Source organism: Monodon monoceros, unplaced genomic scaffold (assembly GCF_005190385.1).
Source record: "Monodon monoceros isolate NGI ecotype Baffin Bay Population unplaced genomic scaffold, NGI_Narwhal_1 Super_Scaffold_1, whole genome shotgun sequence".
NCBI lineage: Eukaryota > Metazoa > Chordata > Mammalia > Artiodactyla > Monodontidae > Monodon > Monodon monoceros.
In genome coordinates, this window is record NW_021703765.1 from 38,383,545 (window position 1) to 38,406,395 (window position 22,851).

Below are 22,851 nucleotides of genomic sequence, written 5' to 3' on the forward strand. Positions count from 1 at the left end.
CCACTTTGAAAGAAAAACAGACCAAGGAAAATATCAAGTGTGTCTGTCTCCATGTGCACTCTTTACATAACACAATACAAATGTAATTTTGGAGTCTTCTTTCTTCATTTAACCTATGACATCTCTCACTATAGCATCCAATACTCCTATTATATTAAATACAAAGGTGATGATGCTCTTAGTGACTTAAGATTTTGCTCAGTCAGATCTTTATTCAAATTCAGTTTTGTTTTTCACATAATTTCAGGTACCATACAGGGACTCAGATAGCAAACTGGAAATAGTTCAGGAAATGGAAATAATAACTTGGACTGAATTTAAAAGGTGAATAAATTTTTATTTTAAAGCAATAATTCATCAACAAAAGGTAGCATTTAACCTTTCTACCAAATGATTTTTCCACTGCCATTGCAAGTTCGCTCATATGACTAATAAAACCCAACCAGGCGACTGCCTTCGTTTGGCCCATGTGGTAAAATTCGAACTCTGTCTTAAAAACAACTGCTACCTAAGTGCCAGAGGTGAAATCACTGAAGAAATATGGGCTTCAAATTTATCACCTATAAGAGCAGTTTAAATAAGTGCAGTTTAAAAGCAACTCAGAGTTTTTGTTTTTAAATTCTACTTTAAGCTTTGGAATGTCCAGAGAAAGGTGGAGAGAAGTAAAGGAGAGAAGGGACCCAAAGTTCCAGTCTCATGGGTCTCCAAAAGGAGAGTCCCAGAGGTTGTGGACCAATTTTGGTTTATATTAAGCAAATTTATATTAACCAATTTTGGTTTATATTAAGTGCTTGGTTTAACCAGCACTTGGAATCTCTAAGGATGCCATGTCAACATATTACTTGGAACCATAGGCATGAGATTTTGGTGACCTCATGGGCACAGCCAAAATTAACTCCCACTATTTATGTAACTGCCAGAGATGACAGGGCAAAGATTGCTTATAATTTTTTTTTTTTCAGTCAGCTCATAGCATTTCTTTGGTCAAAGAGAGAGGATGTGGGGGTACTTTTGGCCCTATTTTTAAAATATGCAATATTTATACACACAGAGACTAGTCTGCCCATAATACCATTTGAATGTTTAGATGAAGGCATTAAAAAAAAATAGTTATTTCCTGTTGCTCGCTGAGAGGATGCATTTCAGAGGTATGTGTGCTCTGCCTCAAAGCAAAAGCATTGTTAGCGGTTATCAAGGTAACATTTAAAAATAACTACCCCAGTACAAAAGAACTTCAGAGGAAATATGAGCGAAGCTATCAGTCTCCCTTAAAGTCTGGCCTTGAGCTGCATTAGACTCTAGCTGCATTCTCCATTACATTGTTATCCTTATCAAACAATGCAAACAATTTTAATGAGCTTATCTACTAGAACATATTGCCAGATATGCTAATGTAAAAATGATGCCAACCGTACAGGCTGCCTCATTAATCAAAAGGCTCACAACACAATGACCAAGATCAGTCCCATCCTCAAATCAGACCTCAGCAAAATACCAGGAATTATCTTCCTACTGTAAATAAGAAGGGCGGGCTCCCCCACCCATGCGGAGGCCATAAACTCCTAAGAAAATGCATAACGGCACCCAGTTCTTTTCAGGTCCATTGCAGTCCAGTCTCTTTCTAATAAACCTTGGGTTCTACGGAGAAAATTTTGGTGAATGTCTGACACCGTGACCTCTGCTGTCAATCCTTGCACCAATCAGCGAGCAGAATTCTTACAAAGCTCCATCAATCTGGCGGTTCAACATCACAGACTGCAGCTTAATCTAGAGGATTCCATCTTTCCTGCACACACGCACACCAGGGCAAGCGCAAACCTTTTCCTCACCATCCTCCTGGTTCCCTGTCTTCAGGCACAGCCTACCTCATGGTTCCTTTAAAATCTAAAAAGGAAGGAGGAAAGGAAGTGCTCCAGCCTGTCTCCCTTTGGAGAGGGGGAGAAAATTGCTTGCATTTTGAAACCAATGTGGAAGGAAAGAGATGGAGGGAGACCCCTTGCAGGCAGCAAACCTATTCACAAAATGCTTTCCATCTGCTATCGGGAAGCCTCCGTGCACACCCAACATGACACATGGAAACAGATAGCAAATAATCACAACCGCCTTTACAAACGCCCGTCTGCAGCCGGGTCCGGGGGCAGCGTCTGCTCCATTATATAACGGGCGGACTTCCGCGCGCCCGCCCGCCGCTGTCCCCCGCCCGGCGCCGCTCTCGTGCCAGCCCCATTACCTGTAGGAACGCTCCCCGCGCACTGTGTGCTTCCGGAAAGGAATGATGGTCCCGTTATCCTGGATGATGTCGTTGTTGTTCTCGCCATTTGGGGACAGGGTTTGGGTCGGCCCGGGCATTGGCGCACTCCCGAGGATGGAAACAAACCGCTGTGGGCTGGCTGGTGAGGAAGGTGGCTGCGTCTCGCCTTCCCGCTCGCCTGCTCCTCGCGCAGACCGCGCCTGCCGCCTGCTCGCTGCTCGCAGCTCCCTTCTCTTCTTCGGATCCCGCCCCGCCCTCTCGAGGCCCGCCCTCCCGGCTGCTGACGTCAAAGCGCCGGCAGCAGCACCCTGGTCACGTGGCCCGGCCCATCCCCATAGCAACCCGCTAACTCATCACCTCGTCTTGATTAGCGCTGGGCCCCGGCGTGACCACGCCAGCGGCTCCAAGCAGGCACCCGGGCAGGCCTACATCTGGCATGTAAAACCCCAGGCCACCCCCGGCCCCCCTCGCAGACTCGCCTGGGTCTGAAAACCAGCTCTTCCTCTAACCATTTCCTTTCCAACCCGAGCTCGCAGTGCAGCTGTGTACACAAAAGAACGATTCAAGCAAGAGGGGTGTGGGAGACCCTTTAACTCCTTCAATACCAAGTTCTTGTGTCATGAAAATTAAACTCCGTCTGGTTTCAGAAAAATATAAGACGACCTGGTAGCCTCCTTCTAGAAAGTATATCAGACTAAGGGGTTAAAACTTCCAGGTTCCTCCCCCATTCTCCAAACAGCAGCCGCCGCCTCCCCGAAAGTAGCCCCAAACCTGAAAAGCTAAGAGGAAGCTGCATTTCCTTCTAATCAATATACCTTTACGTTAATAATGAGAAGATCAAAGATTGCAAATTAAGAGATTTTCTGCACAAAAGAATCCCCAGAGTTAAAAAAAAAAAAAAAGATAACCACCATTTTAGAACATCATGATTACACACGACCTCCCAATTCAAATTCTTATACTGTCTCCTGATACACATAATTAAATCCTTGTCATGTATTTTATTTTCTTTGAATTAAACACGTGAACATCCAATTTAGTATTTGGAGGCTCTCAACATTCAAGCTGTTCTGTATCATTGCAATGGAGATTTCAAATACATTGGCTAGGAGCCGGGTACTATTATTATTACCATCCCTATTTTAAAGATGAGTAAACTAGTGAGATTAAGCAACATGCTCAAGGTCACACAGCCAGGAAGTAGTGAACTGGAACTTCAAAATGACATGCTTTTATCAATGTGATTGGACAGTGGTGGTCTATGTTTAATGTGAACTCATAAATGTTATAGATCAAGGTAAGAATCAAGTACTTTATGTACTTCTCAACATGACCACTGTGAAAAGAGAGCCGTGAATAGAATTGCTAGTACTGTGCAAAGTGTATGGATTAGATTATAAATTCTGAACAGATTCCAGATGTGTCCAGTGCTTTCCTTCAGAAAGAAGAAGGGAGTTTGAAGGATTCTCTGCTTATCAAAAGTGGTCTCTGACCCTTTGTGGGGTGGGAAAGGAAGGAGAATTGGAATGCAAAAGACAGAATAAATATATGTAGCAGAAAGTACTAGGCTCATGCCTTCACATCATTGTATGGCTTACCAGCTTTATCATTTTGTGATACAGATGTTAAAACAAGTAAAAAAATTTGTCATTCCTGACAATTCTCCAGCATATTTCCCTGGTAATAAGTTATTTCTGGCATCAAGCTCCTAGAATTAGAGTCAAATGGTTTACAACCCAGATGGTAATGATAATCTTAAATAAGGGGGCATTTTTTCCTATTCTGAATTCTCCTTTTGAACTATATTTTAATAATTTTATTTTCTACTTTCTCCAGTGAATTCACAGTGCACAAGTTGATTCCTTCATCCATATCTCAACTTACATGAGAATTTTTTTTCATACAATAAGGATCCAATTCTGATCTAAGACTTCACAAGGTACAACAGATAAATATCTGAGTACAAGAGATACACAGCAAGCCTCACATTGCACAGTGAGCTAAAGGGGCATGAGAGTGTAGCTACTGCTACAAAGATCAACACTTCCTCTTACTATTTCTGTTACTTGACCCATGGCTGTTAATTTCCTTACTAATCTGTTCCTTTTCACAAAAGCTTCCCCTTTCTTTGGGAACAGTCTGAAGTTAAAAGGCAGTCTACAAATCAAATATTTAATGTTTTCCGCATACATTCTCTCATTTGGGGCTCTTTTTGAATAGCTTTCTTTTCCATGATCCTATATTTAAGTAATAGGTTACATAACTGGTGTTATCCTAGGGACTATGTTTGTCAGAATTTGAATGTATATATAGATCATTGGTTATACCAACTAATTTTGTGGAGAGAATACTCCCACTGTTTCTGGGCTGTCCATGAAAAAGAGGACTATGGCCAGGAATTTGGGTGAATGGGCTGAAAGGGGAGGGGTAGTGAGGCAGGTGGAGGAGGTACCTAAGAGCCTTGTAAGTCTTCCTCCAGGACTGCTCTGAACCACACCACTCTAAAGGGACCCAGAGAGCCCCCAGAGACTTGTGATCACCCTCCGAGATGCAGGGGTAACAGGGGTAATAATTTGAAAATATTAAACAGATGTGTTTTCATTCCTCTCCCCATAAATCAGGTTACCTGGCAGCCATTCTCCAGTTTAGCCCTGGGGAGAAGGGGAAGGCACATTCCACTTTGGGAAGGAGGATGCTAGGACAGAGAGAAACGCCAAACAGGCAGGAAGAGGGCGGGGAGAGTACCCTTTCCAACCCCAAGGTTGGAAAGAAGCAGGTGGAAGTGGGAAAAAGCAGAATCTCCCACCTCCGGGTCCCTGAAGGGAGACGTTAGAGAGGTTTTGGCTTGGTTCTCAGCCTAAGGGAATTTCTTTTGCCTAATGAGGCAGAAGTCCCATTTGAGACTCTGGGAAGAGATGGCTTTCAAAGAGTGTCTCCCCAACACCTTCCTCCCCAATCAAGGTGCAGCCTCATCACACTAAAATCAGTGGTCTGGTACAGTTAGGCAGAGAACCCAGGGAGAGAGGAGGACATCTAAAAGACTGAATATTCACGCAAGAGATTGAGCGCTCCAAAGACAGTCTAAACTGGAAGAGGCTGTAATACTGTGAACTTTTTAAAACCTTTCATTTCCCGTCCCCCTCAGCGGGGCCAAGAGAGTCGCACAGATCACATACACACAAATAAGCTAAAATGTCTCGTGTACATCTGACTGTAGGTTAAGGTTTGTCTTATGTACACAGATGTATCTAAAATAAAGTATATCAAGACCATCATCCTACATCTCCAACTGCCCCATAGAGAAATGGCTCCTCTTACGAAGCATCATGGATTGAAGCTGGGGCTCTGGCATCAGGCAGACTTGGGTCCCTGGCTTGGTTTCACCACCTGCAGGCTATGTGACCCTAGCAAGTTACTCTGCATCTCTAAGATTTAGTTTCCTCATCTATGAAGTAGGTGTAATAATACTGGTTTCATAGTGTTGCCGTGAAGATTAAATTACATAATACAGTTGAAGCAATTGACATAGTCTCTGGCCTATAGCAAATGGTCTTTAGTGGTAGATGCTATTTTTAAACAATAAGTTAAGCATACTCTGAAATGTTCATTCACTCATTCACTTGACACATATAGCTGGATTTCTTGTGTACTACAAGCTGGGAACATAAGAAGAAAAGTCCCAGGCTCTGTCCTCAAGGAACTCAGAGCTGCAGACGAGCAAGATGAAAGTATTGGCAATTATGACACAACATGATGCTGTGATAATGGCACCATACAGTGTGATATAGAGCCGTAGAAGATGAGCACCTAATTCAGAATGGAAACTGGGACGTAGGTCTGCAGAGTTTCCCCAAGGAGCTATTACTTAACCCTTGGGTGAGTAATAATGATAACCTTTTTTGTTCACCTTCTCTGTGCTAAACAGAATACAAGATCCCTTAGGGAGGGGCTTCCACTGCTTTGCCCACTGCTATATCTTTGGTTCTCAGCATAAGGGCTGGCAGGTAGTAGGCACTACATGAATACATAATTCACTGATTCAACAAACATCTGATTTGATTCTTACAATGACCCTAATGATGAAATTGAGGCTCAAAGAGCAAAAGCAACTTGTCCAGGATGTCTTGGCCCCAAAGTTGACATGCTTCTCCACTAGGCTCTACTGTCATTTAAAAGAGGAATGGTAGTGTAGAGGGGAGACAAAGGGCTTCTCAAGCAGATATACTTAGGTACAGAGGTACGAAAGGGTGTGATATCCCTGGGAGACAGCAAGTTGTTTAATATGGATGGAGAACAGAATGCACGATGGCAGAGGACAGGGCCAGGACCAGGTGCAGGAGGGGCTGTGGCCAAGCTATGAAGCTTGACCTTCACTCTGAAGGTGTTTTGGAACCATGAAGTGCTTTAGGAAGGGACATTCATGGTGAAATTTGCATATCAAGAAGGTCTCATGCTGCAGTAGCATAGAAGACATGTTGGAGTATTTATTTATTTGTTTGTTTATTTTTGGCTTCGTTGGGTCTTCGTTGCTTGCTGCGCACAGGCCCTCTCCAGCTGCAGCGAGCGGGGGCCACTCTTCATTGCGGTGCGTGGACTTCTCTCTGTGGTGGCTTCTCTTGTTGTGGAGTACGGGCTCTAGGTGCACGGGCTTCAGTAGCTGTGTCACGTGGACTCAGTAGTTGTGGTTCTCGGGGTCTAGAGAGCAGGCTCAGTAGTTGTGGCGCACGGGCCTAGTTGCTCCACGGCATGTGGGATCTTCCCAGATCAGGGCTCGAATCTGCGTCCCCCACGCTGGCAGGTGGATTCTTAACCACTGCGCCACCCAGGAAGTCCCATGTTGGAGATCAAAATGCATCAAACAGGGATGAAGGCCTAAACGTAGACAGGAGCCAAGGGGTTGTAGGAGCAAGCACAGATCTGAGATATTCAGAGGGAATAACTGCTATGATTTGTTGGACTAAATGGATGTGGGCACGATGTTGATGGGGATTAAGGGTGGGCAGTGAAGGAGAAAGATATTTCAAGTGAATCCTAAGTTTGTGGCTTGGGTGACCAAGGGGATAATGATATCATTCATCAAGATGGGAAATACATGGGCTTCCCTGGTGGCGCAGTGGTTGAGAGTCCGCCTGCCGATGCAGGGGACACGGGTTCGTGCCCTGGTCCGGGAAGATCCCACATGCCACAGAGTGGCTGGGCCCATGAGCCATGGCCGCTGAGCCTGTGCGTCCAGAGCCTGTGCTCCGCAGCGGGAGAGGCCACAACAGTGAGAGGCCCGCGTAGCACAAAAAAAAAAAAAACAAAAGATGGGAAATACAGATTGAATTGTCCTTCTGGAAGAGAGATTCTCATAGCATGTTTTGGACATAGAGAAGTACCTATAGGACATCCTAGTGGTGACAATGATTGGTCACCAGGCTTCACACACAGTGGGTGTTCGTTAAGTATTTGTTGAATAAGGGAATATGTGGGTCTTTGAACGTATATGTTTCACTTGGAGATACATATGATTTGGAGGAAATTGTCTCATGGGTGATCATTGAAGCTGAGGGTGTGGATGCCCTCACTCAAGGAGAAAGAGAAGGCCTGGGATGGAACTCTCTAAAAGCTGAGTGATAAAAAAGAAGGCTGCAAAGAGACGGCAAAGGATTTGGCCCGATGGGGCCAATCACAAGAGGGAGTGGTTTCACTGGGCCCAGGGGAGAAGTGAGTATCAGAGAGGAGGGAGGTGTCTCTTGGGCCAGATGTATTTGAATCAGATAAGGGCAGAGAACGGGACTTCCCTGGCGGTCCCGTGGTCAGGGCTCCACGCTTCCACTGCAGGGGGCATGGGTTCAATCCCTGGTTGGGGAACTAAGATCCTGCATGCTGCGAGGAGCACCCAAAAAAACAAACAAAAAACAGATGAGGGCACAGAAGTGTTGACTGGATTTGATAAGGTGCTCTCAAAGGTATTTTTAAGAGATTGAGTTTCAGATCAGACCCATCAGTGATTACTGAAGAAAATAAAGAAATCTTCAATAAGTAGGGAAACTGTAATTCTTAGCAAGATCACTAGTATTCTGACCTAACAAATATACTGAAGGAATGAGGTGACATTAAATTACAGGTCATGTATATATTGTCAGCAACTAACTAGCATCAACAAGTATTTGCACTAAAAAGCTCTCGGCAGTATTGGAGGAGCCAATATGTTCATTAACGAGCACTTGTTAGGCACCAGATGTGTCCCCTTCTATGGGGTCAAGACCCACCCTTCCCCCCAAAAATCAAACGAATATTTACAATGTGTGTTTGGAGAGCGGGATTATTAAGGCAGACCCAGCAGACACAGAGCCAGAGCAACGAGCGAAAAAGGAAACCAGCCGCCGTCCCAGTCCACAGGCACAATCAAGGAAGATGGAACTGGGCACCAACCCAGATTTTAATTTTCCAAGTTCCTAGGTTATAGCACAGTCCTGTTTCTCTTGAGGTTTAGGCCAGAGAGAACTGATAATTTCATCCTGGCAGAAATCATTGTCTATTTCTCCAACATGTGAGGTTTGTCTAAAACAGGGATTTTGCATTGCCTTGGATTTGAGAAATCCAAAATACAACAGTAGAGAAGATGTGAAATCATCAGCCAGGAATGGATGCTAATCCTGATTCCATCCCAGCAGTACCTACTCCTCACGAATGCCTTTTCCAAGTTAAAAATGCGTTCACTGAAGCTGATAATCACTGCTGTCAAAGGCATTCACAGCTGTCACACCACCTTAGATGGAGGGAGGGGAGCTTCCTTAGATTGTTATCGCCTCTGAATGCAGACAGAAGATTCCACTTAGCAGTCACAACTGCTGCCCTGGGACAAGCAATTTTCCCATGCATATGTCTTGGTATTTGCCAGTAGGGAATGGCAGGGACAGCTTATCAATCAGTGGCTTAAAATATGCTCCACACCCAAAATGATAGCAGTGAATAAATACATGATTGGCCAGCCAGCGGCGTTGGCTCTGAAATCACATCGGTGGCATAGAGATGTACTTGAGAGTGGTCCTTGCTCGCTACTTTCACCCTGAGGCATAGAAGATTTTATTAGTTCTTTCTTTAGATCTGATGAGAATTCTATAATATGTATATGCCTCCTGGCTTTTAGTAATAGCGTTTTATTTAGGAAAAATTGGTAAATGTTTTCCCCCAGATGAAGAATGCCCTCCTTCAAAACCAACCTGAGCAGATGGACTCTTCCAGGATTGACTTTTGAGATTACTTGTATTTGAAGATTATTTATCAGCCACAATTATAGCTATGCCGATATGTCCACAAGGCAGAGTTTTGCAAGCCTCCTTCCTATTTGCTAGTAAAAAAGCGAGGTTTCTGTAATGTCAAAATATAGAACGTGCCATTGCTCAAGGGAAGATTTCTCTGTGTGTTGGAATTTGCTTTCTAATTCGCTTTTTCTTGGATTTTCTCAAGGTTGGACTTAATTTTGTGGAATAACTCACAGAACATGATGGGAACGCAATTCACAAACTTGCAGAACACTATGATTTCTGTAACCAATCAAATCTGTGCAATTTCAGGTTTCACTCTATTAAGTAAAAATGTGCTTCTGAATTATACCATCTTGTTAAACTGAAGAACGTTAAATATGTTTTCCATAAAAACACAATGTGATAAATGTTATAATTGAAGAATGTATTAAGTAGCACAGGAATATAGAAAAGAAGGCAACCATGACTGGAGAGACAGGAAAAGCTTCACCAAGGCCGTGATATTTGTACTGGGGCTCGGTCATTCACTCAACACGCATTTACTGAACACCTACTACATGCTAGGAATAACGGGTGCTGGAGAGCCAGAAATGAGCAAAACAGGCAAAATTCTCTGCCCTCGTGAATCTTATACTTGAGTGTGTGATGTGTGTGTTGTTGGGTAGGAGGGTGGTTGTAGGAGGTGAGGGTAGAAAAGATTGCAGTGACCAGAATGTACAGGGCTTTGAACGGCCATTGTGAGGACTTTGGCTTAAAACCAAAGTTAGGAGCTATCACTCTGCAGCAGGCTTCACAGTATCTATTGGTCCAGATGCAGAATCCTCTCCAGCAACAAAGACAACGATAACAGCAACACCTAACATTTACTGGGTACTTTTTAGGGACCAAGTGCTCTGTTTCAATTGGGTAGGTGTTTTTAATCCTCACAGAAACTTATGAGGAAAGGGGGATTTTAAGTCCTGTTTGTCAGAGGAGGCAGCTAGCTAAATAACTTAGCCAGTTCATCAGCCAGGAAGTGGCAAAGCTGGGCGTGAACACACCCGCCAGGCATCAGAGCTGTCATCCTTGTTCACTAGCTCAGGCTGCCTTCCACTAGGGTCTGATAAAACCTGGGTGCAAGAATGCAGAATCTAGGGCTGGGGAGCAGCAGGGTTGAGACGGCAGGACATGGAAGCAAGAGAAGGTAGACCGCTGCCCTGAAGGCAATTCAGTCTAGGGAGCGAGGAAGTAACGCCAGGAAAAGGGTGGAGAAAGAGAGAATAAGGTGGGTGGGGATGAGAGGTAGGATAAGAGAGCAGTATTCATGGCAGTAAGGGATGGAGACTGGAAGGATAGGAGTTGTAAATTATGGTTAAGGAGGACTTCCCTGGTGGCGCAGTGGTTAAGAATCTGCCCGCTAACGCCGAGACACGGGTTCGAGCCCTGGTCCAGGAAGATCCCACACGCCGCGGAGCAACTAAGCCCATGTGCCACAACTACTGAGCCTGTGCGCCTAGTGCCCGTGCTCTGCAACTAGAGAAGCCACCGCAATGAGAAACCTGCGCACCGCAACGAAGAGCAGCCCTCGCTTGCCGCAACTAGAGAAAGCCCGCCCACAGCAACGAAAACCCAACATAGTCAAAATAAATAAATAAGTAATAAAATAAAAGATACTAAAAAAAAAATTATGGTTAAGGGAGAGGGAGGGAGGAGGAGATACCACGACTGGGGGTTAACGGTATATGTGATTAGTAGGGAAAATTAATTTTCTTACCCTTATTTATAGCGATTAACTATTTTCTTTTTCTGAGTAAGCCTCAACCATCAATATACATTTCTTTGATATCTTCTGGAGGAGAGAGGCGACCACAGGCATTTTTTGGTATTTGTTTTCAAAGCTGAAATCTGCTTTCATTTTCACTATGCTAAAGACTGTGACAATTCAACCCTCCAACGCTAGACATGCCTAGTCGAACGTTTTTACTGAAATGTGTCCATGCCCAAGTTCATGAAATTCCTTTACCTCCTTCCCCTATTTTATTTCCACGTTTAAACAAAACAGGTCTTGATGAACGGACTGGGTAGGACAACTGAGAAAGGATAAAAGGCACCTTGGGCTCGGTTGAGGGGCAAAGGAAAGGAAGGGGCAAATGTTACCATTAACAAGTAAATTATCTTCCAGAAGCCTCACAAGCTTTCAAGAGACAATTTCCTTAGGGCTATCAAAAGTTAACTAGCCCACTGGACTTTATTTCTGATTTTGATATTAAAAAGTACCAACTGAGTAAAGAGACTCCTTAATATAAATTCAAAGCCAAGGTGGAGGGATGGGAAGACAGGAGTTCTAACAGGTACCAGTGGCCTCTAGAGTTTCAGAGCTACTCAGGACCTAGGCCACCCATGGCAGGGACACTGGGAGGGAGGGTGTTCCTGAGCCTGGGGCTTCTCTGACAAGGCTGGTGTGTGGGGGGCAGAACTACGGCTCACGGGTGGCTCCTCAACAGCATGTCAAGTGAACATGAGGCCAGCAGCTGGGAAGCAGTGTGAGTAATGGAAGAGAAATTCCCCAATTTCTGACCTCATCCAAATAAAATTTTTAAAAAGAAAATTTAAAAAGCTTACTTCATTAAAAAAGAGAGGGAGAGAATGCAACTGGAAATCATGAATTAAGATCTAAGTCTCCATAAGAAATGTTTTAATTAGCACTTACGTTTTGTTTACTCAAGAGCTTATAATACCAAGTATCTTTTCTCAATTCACACTCGCTATAGGGCATGAGCATGAGGGGTACAACTACAGGGTATAGCACATAAAAGCATGAAGGCTTACCTTCAAGTAGCTTCCACTTAATTTCTATGTGAAGGAATCAGACTCCTAGGAAATCCAAAGGGATCTTAACATATAGGGAACCACGATGAGTTAACAGTCGGCTGAGAGAGCGAGATCAATTCTTGGGATTAACTCCTCACACAGCCTGCCTTTCATACCCTCCCCCAAAGGCCCATCTCCAGTCTCTTCAATGAGGATGTCATCGGCCTTCAAAGAGGCAGCAATGGAATCAATATGAATGAGACATAATGGCATGTAGTGCAAAAAGCATGTCTAGTGCATTTCTATTATTTTTGTCTTCCCCTCCTTCTTCTGGGAACTATTCCTTCAAACACTGTGATTCTAGTAAAGCTTGCCAATTATAATATTCCATCCTCCCAGACCTAAAGATTGGTTCAAGGTTAGGTCTGTGACCCAAGCCAGGCCACTGAATATTTCTCTAGGATTAAAAAAAATTAGAACTGCAGTAGATGTGTTTTCGAGGTGGGATGTGGGAGACGGTATCTTCCTTACTGAAGATAGCACTTTAGAATTAATATAGTATGCTGTTAGGCAATAAAAATAAATAACAGGCATCCAAATCAGAAAGGAAGAAGTAAAACTGTCACTATTTGCAGATAGCATGATATAGTACATAGAAAACCCCAAAGACTCCACCAAAAAACTGTTAGAACTAATAAATGCAGTAAAGTTGCAGGATACAAAACCAATGTACAAAAACCTGTTGCATTTTTATACACTAATAATGAACTGTTAAGAAAACAATCCCACTACAATTGCATTAAAAATAATAAAGGAATAAATCTAACAAAGTAGGTGAAAGACGTGTACATTGGAAAGTATGATGAAAGAAACTGAAAGAATTAAAGAATACGCAAATAAATGTAAAGATATTCCACGCTCGTGGATTGGAAGAATATTGTTAAAACGTCCATATTATCCAAAGCAATCTGCAGATGCAATGTAATCCCTACCAAACTACCAATGGCATTTTTCCCAGAAATAAATAAACAATCCTAAAATTTGTATGAAACCACAAAAAATCCCAAATAACCAAAGCAGCTTGAGAAACAGGAACAAAGCTGGAGGTACGTGCCCCAATTTCAAACAAGATTACAAAGCTATAGTAATCAAGACAGTATGGTATTGGCATAAAAACAGATTCAAAGATCAGTGGAACAGAATATATAGTCCAGAAATAAACCCATAAATACACGGTCAATTAATTTATGCAAGGGAGCCAAGAATACACAATAGGGAAAGACACTCTCTTCAATAAATGGTGTTGGGAAAACTGGACAGCCACATGCAAGAGAATGAAACTGGACCACTATCTTATGCTATAAACAAAAATTAACTTAAAATGGTTTAAAGGGACTTCCCTGGTGGCGCTGTGGTTAAGAATCCGCCTGCCAATGCAGGGGATATGGGAAGATCCCACATGCCACGGAGCAAATAAGCCTGTGCGCTACAACTACTGGGCCTGAGCTCTAGAGACCACGAGCCACAACTACTGAAGCCCGCGTGCCTAGAGCCCATGCTCTGCAGCAAGAGAAGCCACCACAATGACAAGACTGTGCACCTCAACGAAGAGTAGCCACCACTCGCCACAACTAGAGAAAGCCCGCGTGCAGTAACCAAGACCCAATGCAGGCACACACATACACACACAAAATTAATTAATCAATTAATTTAAAGAAATGGATTAAAGACTTGAACATAAGACCTGAAACTATAAAACTCTCAGAAGAAAACATAGTCAGTAAGCTCCTTGACATCAGTCTTGGTGGTGATTTTTTGAATTTGACTCCAAAAACAAAGGTAACAAAAGCACAAATAAGTGGGACTGCATCAAACTAAAAAACTTCTGCACAGGAGAGGAAACCATCCACAAAATGAAAAGGCAACCTACCAAATGGGAGAAAATACTTGCAAATCATACATCTGATAGGGGTTAATAACCAAAATATATAGGGAACTCATACAACTCAATAGGAAAAAAACCAGCAACATGGTTTTTTAAAAATGGGCAGAGGATCTCAATAGACATTTTTCCAAAGAAGACATCCAGATGACCAACAGGTACATGAAAAGCTGCTCAATATCACTAATCATCAGGGAAATACAAATCAAAATCACAGTGAGATATCACTTCACACCTGTTAGAACGGCTATTATAAAAAAATAAGCGTTGGTGAGACTGGAGAAAAGGGAATGCTCATGCACCGTTGGCGGGAAAGTAAGACTGGTGCAGCCACTATGGAAAACAGTAGGGAGTTTCCTCAAAAAATTAAAAATAGAATCACCATATGATCTAGCAATTACACTCTGGGTATTTACCTGAAGGAAACAAAAACACTAACTCGAAAAGATATGTGCACCTCCATATTTACAGCAGCATTATTTACAGTAGCCAAAACATGGAAGCAACCTGAGTGCTCATCAACAGATGAATGGATAAAGAAAACTGGCTCGCATGAGCATGTGTGTGTGCGTGCGTGCGCGTGCACACACGCACACACACACACACACACACAAATATTATTCAGCCATAGTGAAGAAGGAAACCTTGCCATTTGCAACAAAACAGATGGACCTTGTGGGCATTATGCTAAGTGAAATAAGTCAGACAGAGAAAGACAAATTCCATATAATCTCAATTATACGTGGAACCCCCCCCCGCGCCAACAAAATGACAAATTCAAACTCATAGACACGAAGAACAGATTGGTGGTTGCCAGAGGTGGGGGGTGAGAGGTGGGTTAAATGGGTGAAGGGGGCCAAAGGGTACAAATTTCCAGTTACAAAATAAGTAAGTGCTGGGGATGTAATGTACAGCACGGTGCCTATAGTTAATAATACTGTATCGTATATTTGAAAGTTGCTAAGAGAGTACATCTTAAAAGTTCTCATCACAAGAAAAATATTTGGAACTGTGTGGTGACGGATGTTAACTAGGCTTACTGTGGTGATGTCACAGTGTATACAAATATTGAATTGCTGTGCTGTACACCTGAAACTAGTATGTTATGTCAACGATATCTCAATTAGAACATAAAGTGTAGTATAAATTGTACATTTACTATATTTTTTCACAGAAGAGAAGTGAAAAGAGGTCATGGTTTGGATTCATACAGACTTGGATTTGAAACCAGACGCTGGTTCTTAACAAGTTGAGTAACCTTGGACAATTACTTCTCCCAGCCTCAGTTTCTTCATCCGTAATGGGGGTACTAAGATTTACAAAGTAATATTTTGAGATATAAAGCTAGGTTCCTACTTTGTGCACTGGGGCCATAATTTTTTTTGAATTTTATTTTATTTATTTTTTATACAGCAGGTTCTTATTAGGTATCTATTTTATACATATTACTTTATATATGTCAATCCCAATTGCCCAATTCATCCCACCACCACCAACCTCCCAGCCACTTTCCCCCGTTGGTGTCCATACATTTGTTCTCTACATCTGTGTCTCTATTTCTGCCCTGCAAACCAGTTCATCTGTACTGTTTTTCTAGGTTCCACATATATGTGTTAATATACGATATATGTTTTTCTCTTTCTGACTTACTTCACTCTGTATGACAGTTTCTAGATCCATCCACGTCTCTACAAATGACCCAATTTTGTTTGTTTTCATGGCTGAGTAATATTCCATTGTATATATGTACCACATCTTCTTTATCCATTCATCTGTTGATGGACATCTAGATTGCTTCATGACCTGGCTACTGTAAATAGAGTGCTGCAATGAACATTGGGGTGCATGTGTCTTTTTGAATTATGGTTTTCTCAGGGTATATGCCCAGTAGTGGGATTGCTGGGTCATATGGTAATTCTATTAGTTTTTTAAGGAACCTCCATACTGTTCTCCATAGTGACTGTATCAATTTACATTCCCACCAACAGTGCAAGAGGGTTCCCTTTTCTCCACACCCTCTCCAGCATTTATTGTTTGTAGATTTTTTGATGATGCCCATTCTAACTGGTGTGAGGTGATACCTCATTGTAGTTTTGATTTGCATTTCTCTAATAATTAGTGATGTTGAGCAGCTTTTCATGTGCTTCTTGGTCATCTGTATGTCTTTGGAGAAATGTGTAGTTAGGTCTCCTGCCCATTTTTTTTTTTTTTTTTGTGGTACGCGGGCCTCTCACTGTTGTGGCCTCTCCCGTTGTGGAGCACAGGCTCCAGATGGGCAGGCTCAGTGGCCATGGCTCACAGGCCCAGCCGCTCTGCGGCATGTGGGATCCTCCCGGACCAGGGCACAAACCCATGTCCCCTGCATCGGCAGGCGGACTCTCAACCACTGCACCACCAGGGAAGCCCTCCTGCCCATTTTTTGATTGGGTTGTTTGTTTTTTTAATATTGAGCTTCTTGAACTGTTTATATATTTTTGAGATTAATCCTTTGTCCATTGATTCACTTGCAAGTATTTTCTCCCATTCTAAGGGTTGTCTTTTCATCTTGTTTATGGTTTCCTTTGCTGTACAAAAGCTTTGACGTTTCATTAGGTCCCATTTGTTTATTTTTGTTTTTATTTCCATTACTCTAGGAGGTGGATCAAAAAAGGTCTCGCTGTGATTTATGTCAGAGTGTTCTTCCTATGTTTTCCTTGAAGAGTTTTATAGTGTCTGGCCTTACATTTAGGTCTCAAATCTATTTTGAGTTTATTTTTGTGTATGGTGTTAGGGAGTGTTCTAATTTCATTCTTTTACATGTAGCTGTTCAGTTTTCCCAGCACCACTTATTGAAGAGACTGTCTTTTCTCCATTGTATATCCTTGCCTCCTTTGTCATAGATTAGTTGACCATAGGTGTGTGGGTTTGTCCCTCGGTTTTCTATCCTGCTCCATTGATCTATATTTCTGTTTTTGTGCCAGTACCATATTGTCTTGATTATTGTAGCTTTGTAGTATAGTCTGAAGTCAGGGAGTCTGATTCCTCCAGCTCCGTTTTTTTCCCTCAAGACTGCTTTGGCTATTCGGGGGCTTTTTGGGTCTCCATACAAATTTTAAGATTTTTTGTTCTAGTTCTGTAAAAAATACCACTGGTAATTTGATAGGGAATGCATTGAATCTGTAGATTGCTTTGGGTAGTATAGTCATTTTCACAATATTGATTCTTCCAATCCAAGAACATGGTATATATCTCCATCTGTTGGTATCATCTTTAATTTCTTTCATCAGTGTCTTATAGTTTTCTGAGTACAGGTCTTTCACCTCCTTAGGTAGGTTTATTCCTAGGTATTTTATTCTTTTTGTTGCAATGGTGAATGGGATTGTTTCCCTAATTTCTCTTTCTGATCTTTTGTTATTAGTGTATAGGAATGCAAGAGATTTCTGTGCATTACTTTTGTATCCTGCAACTTTACCAAATTCATTGATTAGCTCTAGCAGTTTTCTGGTGGCATCTTTAGGATTCTCTATGTATAGTATCATGTCATCTACAAACAGTGACAGTTTTAGTTCTTCTTTTCCAATTTGTAACAGCAATCATTTTATTATCTCTTGTTATTCTGGAGGCTGACTGGGCTCGGCTAGGTGGTTGTCACTTATCTCTCACACAATTGTAATTAGAAGGTGGCTGACTACTGGAGTCATCTTAATGCTTCCTCAGTCTCACAACTGGTGGTTGATATTGCCTTTTGGTTGGGACCTCAGCTGGGGCTCTGGCAGAACACCTACACAGACCACTCCTTGTGGCCTGGGCTCCCTCACAGCATGGCGGCTGGGTTCCCAGCACTCTGATCCCTAAAGAGAGGGCAGAAGGGCATGGCAGTTTTAAATCTAGTCTTAGAAGTCACAGACCATAACTTCTGTCATACTTTGCTGGTCAATGCAGCCACTGAAATCCATCAAGATTCAAGAGGGGGCTTCCCTGGTGGCGCAGTGGTTGAGAGTCCGCCTGCCGATGCAGGGGACACGGGTTCGTGCCCCTGTCCGGGAAGATCCCACGTGCCGCGGAGCGGCTGGGCCCGTGAGCCATGGCCGCTGAGCCTGCGCGTCCAGAACCTGTGCTCCACAATGGGAGAGGCCACAACAGTGAGAGGCCCATGTACCGCAAAAAAAAAAAAAAGTGAAGATTCAAGAGGAAGGGATATTGACTTCACTGATATGCTCAGTGGGAGGAATATCAATATTACACTGCAAGGGAAACATGTGGATGTACTGTGGTAGCCAGCTTTGGGAAATGCATTCTGCCACACACACCCTGCTTCACCTTCTTACTCCCTATTTCTTCAGCATGGGGTTGTTGCAGCAGGAATTCCAGGGAAGAAAAGAATCAGGGCTGAAGCGCTAATTTTCAAAATAGACTTTTAATCCCACGGCAAATAGGATAAGCTGAAGACATTAGTGAGCCTCAGAAGTCTGATTTTCAATGATGAAAGGCTTAAGACCCTTGAATGACTCAGAACCTAAAGTTCATGCCATCGGTCATAGGACTCCATGACTAGTTGGAGACAATCGAGGTAGAGGTTGGTGAGTATCCCTGAGATGAATCCTGCCCTATGTCCAGCCACACCCCAAGCTGGCTTGGGAATTTACAAATAGAGGGAACCTGTCCTTTTTCATACCTGGAGCCCTGAGGGATGGGAAAGCCACACAGAAGTTCCTGACTCACCACAGCACAAGGAAAGGAGGGGACAGATGTTGGTGAAGGGTTTCGGGTGACACCGATTTTTCTTCAAAGCTGCCCAATATTTCCGGGGAGGGAGGGAGAACACACCTGACCCCGTGTGGTAGTGACAGAAACGTCAGCAGCAAAGAATAGGCCTGTGTACTGACGAGCCAGTTTTCCTGATGGACAGCTGTCATGAGAGCAACTCAAAAAATCAAATCTCCACTCAGGTTTCCAGAAGTACCTCGTAAAAATGTGGTGTGATGTCTACAGTCATCGCCGCCTTCTCTCACTTACTGAAGAAGGAGACCAGAGGCAGAAGCAGAAATTAGGTTGGCGCCATTGGTTTGGACAATTCACAGTGCATTTAACGAGGAAGATTCTCCCCTACTTGGCTCCCTCTCTTTCCGCATCTCCTGCTTGAACAGACTCAAATCCAGCAATCAGTTTTGAATCCTCAGCTTTTTGCCCACCCTTCCTCCCCTTCTCTCTGATTCGGTCACTTACCTGTTCATTTCACAATGTGGCATTTAGGCCCCTCCCACTTCTGACACCCCTACTGTGGACGTTATGCCTGGCTTGAGAGACTCCGGAGGGGTTTCCTTGTTTCCTGATGCTCCTGTCCGTGCTTCTGACGTATCGACACGACATCTACCTTTTCTCCCTTCTTTTGCAAAAGTCTTCAGTGGCTCCCTATCACTTTCAGGATGAAAATTCCACGTTTTACTTTTGGCGCTTAAGGCCCTACACAATCTAACTACCCTTAGAAACGTAACCTCCACCACATATGGTAAGAGAGGAATTTAACCTGGTTAACTCTTAACCAGGACTGCTAGTTCTGCCTCCTGGTATCAGCAGAAGAAAAGACTTCCTCTACACGTAATTAGCAGAGAGAAGCATGTAAACGTTCCAATTGTGAGTCCTTTACAAATGTTCCTGTAGAAATAGATTCTTCCATGTGATCATTGTATTGGATTAGGTTCAGTGGGACTGCAAGACCTCTAAGCTACCACTTTAAAATAACTCAGCTTGCTTCATCATAGAGCTCGGAAGACGAGATCAACTTGGTCAGATGAATTATGATGTAAATGTAACAGTATCTGAGTTGTCCTCGCAGCGTCCCTGTCCATCCAGGACGAGGAGAGAGAGCCAGGAACATTCAGCTACTGCCATCTCATCCTTACAATCTAATCAGATTACATCACTTAAGTCCAAATCACTCTGCTTTCAGCAAATTAAAATATCAGCTGAAAAATTCATAAGGCGATTATTGCTTAGAAGAAATAAAGAATTGTAGGGTTGCTATTTCCTACTGCTGGTTAGAACATCCAAAGTTCCTCAGAGGCTGGATGACAGGCCCAAAGAAAAGGCTCTCCGGCTGGTCGCTTACATTTGGACACAACCCATTAAACAGCAGCCTCACATTCTGCACGCAAAACGCTCAACTCAGGGTGAAGGAAATCATTCCACAAACGGCCTCCTCCCACATTTGCAATATTTGAGGAGAGCTCCTGAAGTCTGGACACAGTGCTGCGGAGCTGAGCCAGTAAACTTCACAGCGGTTACGAAACAGCTGCAAATCCATGCTTATGTCATGCTTTGTACAAATACTATATAAAGGACACATTCAGATCAAGAGAAGAAATATGGCTTTGCTAGTGTTAAAGCAAGATGCTTGATTTCACGATGAAGATTTAAGAAGAACCTCCAATGTTTCCTAATTATGTGGTTCTAAAATGTATAGTTAACCTGGATTACTTTTATTTTATTTTCTCCGTTTCCCCTCCTCCAAGCCAAAGAATCATTTACTTCCACCCTTTAAATTCATCACTCTAGCCATTTACAACATGGAGGGAAAAAACCCAACCACAACCCCAAACAAAAAGAATCTGTCCAAACTCTCAGAGCCTCTTCACACTAATTTTACCTGGCAAAAGACAGTGCCTTATAGTGATGAGAGATGCTGCTGTCCATAATATTGTCTGTGATATAAAGATACTAAATTTACTGAAAAGACATTTTCTTGATTCCTTTCGAATGTCAGGCAAATGTAAGAGCCAAATTTTCTGCATAATTTTACACACGGTTATAATTCTTTCCAAAATGGGAAATGGAGGTTAAGTGAACTTTTGGATCCTGTTTCACAGATCTTAGTAAATTTTATTAATCTTGAGATTCTTGTTTTCATTTGCTGAAGAAAAGCAAGTTATGTAGTTATCAGAACTAAAATATGTTTGTTTGTATAAAATGCTTTGTTCTACTGCAGTCTAAAAAAAGTGGCATTTATAGCCAAAAGCTTTCAACAAAGGATATTCCACGAGCGAGGGATGAGGTCAGGGTGTGAATGAAGGAAGAGGGACGTGAAGAGTTCGTAATTTACGTAAAAACCTTTAGTGAATAGGATCAAGCCCAGGAAGATGCTAAAATTCCAGCTCATGGTAGCAGAGGAAGATTAGAAGCTATTGAAAACTCAACAAATATTCTGAGTCCTGGGACTTTGAGAACTTCTAATGTAATAAAATGTGAGCACTTTCCCTCTGTCACAGATCAAATCATTGAAAGAGATCTGATCTAACAGTATACACAGTTAGCCTGAAGCATCAATTCTTGGCTGCGTATATGAAAGTTTTGACCAAAAAATGATGTTATTAACTTATTCTTTACTGTAGCCTATAGTGGTTCTTTAGTGTAATATATTTGGCATTTATGATTAAATAAAAAATATTTGGGTTATCATATTCTTATTATGATAAATATTCGACCATATTATAAATATCACCTAATAAAATGCTACATTTTCACCTGTCAACCAGCCTGGAGACATACCACTGGGTAAGAAACAGCAAGGTAATGATAAGTTTAAAAATAAGTATATTATCCTGGGTATCGTTTTGTCAGTAGCTTCAGTGTAGATTACCTTGTAAAGATATTCACGAAGTGTGAAAATATCATATATCTTTGCTTCACCCTTTTTTAAAAAACCTGTCCTATTCAAATATCGCACAACCACCAAATGCTATCAATTCTTCTCAAATTGCCTCAACACTTTTCGTTTGTTTCGGGGTTTTGTTTTGTTTTTTGTTTGTTTGTTTTGTTTCCATCAAATCTGTGTCCCCTGAGAGGCAGAGAAATGTGATAGCTTCTGGGAGTCTTCCTGGCTGAGCTCGTTCCTTCCAATCCATTCTATATATATGAATAGTTATTTGTAGTTTATAAAAGTAATAGGCACACGTTAAGCATCGGAGGACTACACAACGTATAATATTAAACGTGTAGTTAATGTTTTTTTAAACTATGTTTAGCTCTTGTGAGGTTACAATTGTATCTCTAAAAATTCAGCCGTTTTTATTCTTGATTTATCAACATAGTATCTATTTTCTACTATAAAAGAAGTTCGACATACTTCTATTAACTTTCTCCTCTCAATTATTGTTAATATTTAAAGTTGTTCCAGTGGTTACCTTTACAACTTCAAGCAATATCCTTAAAATTTCTTGACTCATTCCAAGGAATATTACTTATTAATTCTTCATTTTATATGTTTCTTCTCAACTTTCCACTTTTATTTTTATTTATTTATTTATTTATTTATTTATTTGCGGTACGCGGGCCTCTCACTGTTGTGGCCTCTCCCGTTGCGGAGCACAGGCTCCGGACGCACAGGCTCAGCGGCCATGGCTCACAGGCCTAGCCGCTCCGCGGCATGTGGGATCTTCCCAGACCGGGGCACGAACCTGTGTCCCCTGCATCGGCAGGCGGACTCTCAACCACTGCGCCACCAGGGAAGCCCCTTTCCTAGACATTTTAACAATTTCTTTTTTGGACAGAAGAAATATATACCATCATCTCATGATAAAAAATACTCAGATTCTAAATCTAGATATATATAATAGAATGACTTTTTTTTCTGTAAGACA

At 42.3% G+C, this 22,851-nt stretch overlaps 1 protein-coding gene across 4 annotated transcripts in view; it reads right to left on the reverse strand.

Moving 5' to 3' along the window:
- The window catches only part of MAPRE2 (microtubule associated protein RP/EB family member 2), a 160,834-nt gene that overhangs the window by 97,669 nt on the left and 40,314 nt on the right, over window positions 1-22,851 (reverse strand). Inside the window, exon 1 of one of the 4 annotated variants that reach the window (XM_029219250.1) lies at window positions 11,258-11,439. The exons of 1 other annotated variant lie outside the window; for it this stretch is intronic. Coding sequence is in view for 2 of the 3 variants with exons in the window: in XM_029219248.1 (XP_029075081.1) it covers window positions 2,231-2,349 (119 nt within the window). In the remaining variant the exon portion in view is untranslated. Of the gene's footprint in view, window positions 1-2,230; window positions 2,488-11,257; window positions 11,440-22,851 lie in introns of those variants that run through there. 2 more of the 4 variants (XM_029219248.1, XM_029219251.1) reach the window with 2 other exon arrangements.